Genomic DNA, 6,044 nt, shown 5'->3' on the forward strand with positions numbered 1-6,044 from the left:
CTATCAGTCGCTAATGACTTGATGGCATATAACAACAACGCAACTCACATATTTTGGGCACATAGCCAGGAGAGATCAATTTTTGGAGAAGGACATCATGCTTGGAATGGTAGAGGGACAGTACAGGAGAAGACCCCTAATGAGATGAATTGATACAGTAATTGGGGCAATAGGGGTTGGTGTGTTGGAATTCATAAGACCCTGCTCAAGACAGGGCAGGGTTCAGAGCTGATATACAAGGGTTGTTATGGGTCGCAGCTGACTTACTCAATAACATATAACAACAACAACATAAGTTACTAAACACAAGGCTTTTTCCCCCTCATAGTCAATTGTCAATAAGACAGACTGATTTCAATATCCAAAGCACTTTATTGCAAATCTGGGAGATTAGTGAGAATCATCTCAAAAACTGCTTCCAAATCTAGAGGTGGTCATTGTCTTTTGTACTTGGGTCAGATGTTATGGTTACTAGTATATAGCTTGTGATATAGTTTACTTACATACCATTGAAGACTATGAGAACAAACAGGTTTGTCTTGGAGAAGGTGAAACCAGTCTGCTTCTTGGAGGCAAAGATTCTGAAGGTCTGTCTAACATAATTTGAGCATGTTGCAAGGAGGGACCAGTCCTTGGAGAGGGACATCGTGTTTAGAAGGGTGAAGAGACAATGCAAAAGAGGAAGACCTTGGATTATATTGATTCACTCAGTGTCTGGGGTACTGGGGTAATGCCAGAGACAGTAAGCTTGGCTCAGAGAAGAGCAGCATGCAGAACTGTTGCACAGGTGTCACCATGAGTTGTAAGCAACTCAATGGCATGTAACAATAACAAACAATATGATGGAGAAAAACATCTTCAAAGAGATAAATGATAATTTAATTACATATTTACATATAACTGAGTGAAATGTTTTCAAAGAGGTAAATGCTAATCCAGAAAAGAATTACATATAACTGAGAAGAACAATTTCAAAGAGGTAAATACTAATTTAAGAAAGATGCATTTCCTTTCTTTATAAACAGTTAAAAGTACTTTCCATGACTAAAAAAATAAAAAATAGAATTCTAGGGCAAAGCAACCAGTCTTTCAGGCTAAAGGTAATTGATGTCAGTTTTACAACTATATCAAATGTTTGAAAAATTCTGAATTTTTTAATACCACTGTATCATCTCTCACAATACTAGAACTTTTAGAGAGAACAATTTTGTTTATCTGCTCAAGACTGTAGCTTTAATAACTAGAACAATGCCTGAGACATAAAAATCCTAAAATAATAAAGTCCCTGATGCCTGTAGAATCCATCTGTGTCAGTTCTTTAACCATTCTTGGAAACACATGAAATCTTGCAGCTGTATTAGTTTTATTTGGAAAATAGAGTGAAAAGTTAGTTGAGTGCTTTAAGCTTAAAAAACAGAGCATATGATTTACAGAAATTGCCATCTGCCTCCATTTTAACCCTTAGCAAAGGTCCAGTTGACATCCTAAAACACCCTTCTTTTCTCTGAACTACAAAACCACCAAAGTTCATAATATTGCAATCAATCTCAACACTAACACACATCAACCCTCCACCCCAATTTGGAAGGTTTTTAAGATCTAATCTAAACTACATACATTTGACTAAGTCTCTGGTCTAGTGGCCTAGTGGCAAGAAGCTGTGCTGTAATCCTAAAGGCACAAGGTTTGAATCCACCCGCTGCTCCTAGGGAGAAGGACGGACAATCTCCTCCCTCGTGATTAACTGTCTCTGAAAAACCCGCCAGAGGGTCAGCTATGGGTCAGTTCAGACTTGAAGGGACACAACAACAGTTAAGCTACTTTTCTTTGAACAATAAAGGCTCTTAACATCAGATCCATTTCCATTAGCAAAGAAACCACTTTGGCTCACACCTTTTGGACACATTCTGCTGGATTAATGAAAATATTCTCTTCAGATTATCACAGACTTGTGTTAATAAAAACATCAAAAGTTTTTCCTTTTGTTTGAACTGCTGGTTGCCATATCTACTAGAATGTGTTTTAATAAAAACTTCCTGACTAGGTGACATCTTCTTTCAAAGAAGACTTCATAAACAATTACGTGAGTGAGTAATTTTTAAAATTCACAGAAAAGGCAAAACTGTAACTGAATTTTTTCTAATACTTATTAGTGAGTTTAACAATATTTGGACTTGGGTATAAATTGCATGGATAGAAAGCACACCTCTTTCGTTTTCTCTTTACGCAATATGCAGAATAAAAGCTTCTTTACTTTTGTAACATGGTATTTTCTCCTGGGATACCTCTTCCTTGTGATCTGGTACCTTGTGTTTGAGATTTAGTGTATCAGAAGAGACTTTTCAACATTCATGCAAATTCTAGGTTAATATTATTTTCCTTTCCCTGTTTCAGTATATTGACCATCTTCTGCATAACCAAGGTCTGCCATCCTGTGAGACAGCTTCCTTGGGGAATACGTCTTGCCTCTTAACTCCCAGCCATCGGCCAGAATCCTGGAGAGACTAGAATCATCTCCCAGAACCACAGCACCTATGTTCCCATACAACCCCTCAGAAGACTGATTCCAGTGACTGAATCAGCAGAATTTAACGTATTCCCCCTGAGTTGACCACATTGTGATCATTCAGAAACAAGTTGTAGCAGTTATGGTTTCAATACCTCATGGAACTTTCTTTCCCTCACTCTTCCTATGATTTTAAATGCTGTGTTATTCTTTGTGCTCACATGTAGTAAATGTAAAAGTACTCTTCTTTTTTTGCTTTTTTACACTTTTAATGGTCATCTAAGATTTACAGCACCAACTGATATTCCATTTAACTAGTGTAAATCTTTTGGTTTTTTGTGCTGATCCCAGCCCCTGCATTGCAACAGCACTCTTCACTCTTCAGCACTTCCTCACTGAGCTTCACCATCCTTCCAGCCTCTGGCCTCCTGCCTCCTGAGCTTGTTGTTGTTGTTATGTGTCCTCCAGTGAATGCTGTATCTCTGGGCAAATGTTGAGTTGTGTGGTAGATTGTTTCTTAGTAGTGAATGCCTGAGTGGTGCTCTTGTTCACTATAAATCTGTCTTTTTGTTTGACTGAAAGTTGTACCTCAGGGTTGAGTTTAATTTCAGGCTTAGTTAATAAGGCTTACAGTTTCAGGAACACCACCACTTTCTATAAGAGCCACAAGTCTGCCTACTTTTGTGATTTTTTTTTTAAGTTAGAAAGATTTTTCTTAAAGCTTTCCTGCAAAGTAAAACAAACGCCTTGGAAGCCCTTCCAGTAGCAGTTTTAAGTCATTACTCAAATGGACATAGTCGTGGGCCTTTTGTTTTGTTTTCCTTGATATATCTTTTTTTTTTACATTAGCCTAATTCTTATAACTTCATGAGGTTACATAAGTCAAGCTCTGCCCTGGTCAAATTAGGAATTGGGAAGCATTTAATCACAATAGGCAAAGTTCCTTTATATGCAACACAGTATGAGAGAGGGAGAAGGGAATTCTCACTAGGGGAGCAAACAGAAGAAACATAAATCTCCAATAACTGATAATCCTCAAAAATCTAAAGGAAACTCTAAAAACATAGAATCTTTGCTGAACTTAATTTTCCTCAGTTGAAAACAATAGACTCAAATGGTTCATAATCTTTTACTTTCCTCACATTTATTATTCTATTAAAATAAGAAATGAGGTTAGGAGTGATATAATTACTTATTAATGACATCATGTTTTTATTTCAACCATTCATATGTTCACAAATAATCTCTTTACAACTTTACACTTAAATACAAGTGCAGTGCCAATCACTGTGCATTGGTCAGATGCCATTTTGTTTATTTTGCAATACCTTGACAGCCTAGGCTTAGATGAAACCTTTCAAAATGCATAGATTACAGAAAACAACAAACCCATGATATATCTGTAAAACTTTAACATGAGAAATAGATGTTTTTATCATGATTTTGAGAGGGAAGTCAGAGTGTTTAAAGACAAGCATGATCGTTTGATCCATGTTTACAGATCTGTCATGCAGGAAAGATGTCAAACTTGCTTTCTGCTCCTTCAAAGACCATAATTGTAATTAATTAGTGGAACACAAAAGTGGGCAGCAATGGCTCAATCTAATGAGCACTTTAAAAAGTAAAAAACAAGTCTAAAAATGGACTGTCTGGAAAAGTTGTGATTTTCTCATATCTTAAAGGCTTCCTGCGTATTCAGAGGCTGAACGTGATTCTTCAGGATTCCATAGAAAGTTTATATGCAAAACCAAGAGCCAAAAGCCAACAGCATTCTCAATAGAGAGAGACTAAGGACATCCTCCTTGTCAACAAGACAGGCAAGGCTTCCCACTACCATCACTACTGTTCAATATTTTATTGGAAATACTTGCTAGAAAATTAAGACAAAATAAAGAAATGAGACATTCAAACTGTCAAGGGAGGGCAGTAAAGGGGTGAGGATAGGCAGGGGTGAAATCACAGGGTTGCACAGTTTGGTGGGTGGAGGGAGAGGGGGAAGCAAAAAGGAAAGTTACTGTAATAATTGGCAAAGAGGGTTAAATAGTTTTGCAGATCTTACTCAGCCATGATCATCTGTGGTTTTGTAATCTTAAATTTTTAAAGATTAAAATTTAGCCTGAACACCACTGTTATAAAATAGGACCGACATAGGGATTTGGGAGTAAAATGAGAAAGAAGTGGATAGATAATGAAAAAAGCATTGTAACAGATGAGGCAAAAGGCTGTCCTAAAGGAATGTATGATTAGGCATCATAGGTACCACAACAATCTGGAACAAGAGGTGCATCGCAAATGTATGCGTGTGTGTGTGTGTGTGTGTGTGTGTGTGTGCATCAGTGGTAATGTGCATGCTATTTATAAATAATAAACACAAGCATCCTTGCATTCATTCTCCATCACAAAGTTTCTCCTTCTACAAACTGAAGAATTCACTCATCTTGACTCTGTTCTTCTCATGCACAATAAATATCCTATACCGTTCCATGAATCTTAAGGCTGATCTCAATATTATAAAAAATCTTTACTATAATAATAGTAATTCACAAATTTTCTATTATAAAGCCAGGAAACATGCATCAAATCCAGTCAGCTTAAATGGCACCTGAATACTGAATCAACACATTGTATTAACCCTAACTCTTCACACAGATCACCATCTCCAAATAGGGCGAATTCTCTTCCTCAAAGAAGTGGTCCATGATTTATGCTTTCTTCAGGCTCTATATTAGACAAATTAATTTGTGTAGTATATCATCAGTCTGAGAATTTGTGTTTTGGAAGGAATCTTCAAAGTTATTTTAAGCCAATTCTTGCATTTTAAACAAAGAAACTAAAAGTCTCATAATGATTTAACATTTTCCAGTGTTAGGGCAATTGGAGAGTGAGAGGTGCAAAGGGGAATACTTTCTGGCCTGCTGTATAGTGGGTGAGTGGTTGACAGAGAAATAAAGACTATCAGTGATAAAATAAATCTTGCATGAATTTAACCTCTGTGGGTCCTCAAGAGGTATTTATACAGTGAAACTCAATGTTAATTGCTTAATGGAATATAGAATTCCATTAAGAACTGTAAAGAAAAAGAAACCCAGCTAATCTATGTTGTTGTTTGTTGTTATGTGTTGTCAAGTCGCCTGCAACTCATAGTGACCCTATGTACAACAGCTCTGAAGCCTGCCTTATCCTGAGCCAGTCTCACTGACTCCTGCTAGTCTATACTTACCTCAGAATTGCAGGAAATAAAAGTACCTCACTTACCTCTTTCAACATTACTGGCTGCAAGTGAAATTTGAGACTGGTTGAACGTATAGACTTCCAAGGAAGACATGTTCTGTGATCCTAAGCTCATGTGCAGTTTGGAGAGCTCTGATCAGAATTTCTTCCCTGAACTATCATGATTGAATATGGTTTTCTCCTTCAGTAGAGAAGAGTGATGAAACCCATAATCCATGAAGCAGATAGCTCCTTCCCAGAGTTCACTTATCTTAACGAGTTCTGACAGGGATGGAACTAGTATATTTTCTAAGTACCTCCTGACCAA

The 6,044-nt window shown here is 37.0% G+C and overlaps 1 protein-coding gene across 1 annotated transcript in view; it reads right to left on the reverse strand.

Moving 5' to 3' along the window:
• The window catches only part of LOC102865616 (olfactory receptor 10-like), a 28,148-nt gene extending 22,317 nt beyond the window's left edge, over positions 1 to 5,831 (reverse strand). Inside the window, exon 1 of the mRNA XM_006898161.1 lies at positions 5,762 to 5,831. Coding sequence (XP_006898223.1) covers positions 5,762 to 5,831 — 70 coding nt within the window. The remainder of the gene's footprint in view (positions 1 to 5,761) is intronic.
• Positions 5,832 to 6,044: the final 213 nt, after the last annotated feature.

This window comes from Elephantulus edwardii, unplaced genomic scaffold (genome assembly GCF_000299155.1).
Source record: "Elephantulus edwardii isolate Elephantulus edwardi_28Jun2011 unplaced genomic scaffold, EleEdw1.0 scaffold00221, whole genome shotgun sequence".
Lineage (NCBI taxonomy): Eukaryota > Metazoa > Chordata > Mammalia > Macroscelidea > Macroscelididae > Elephantulus > Elephantulus edwardii.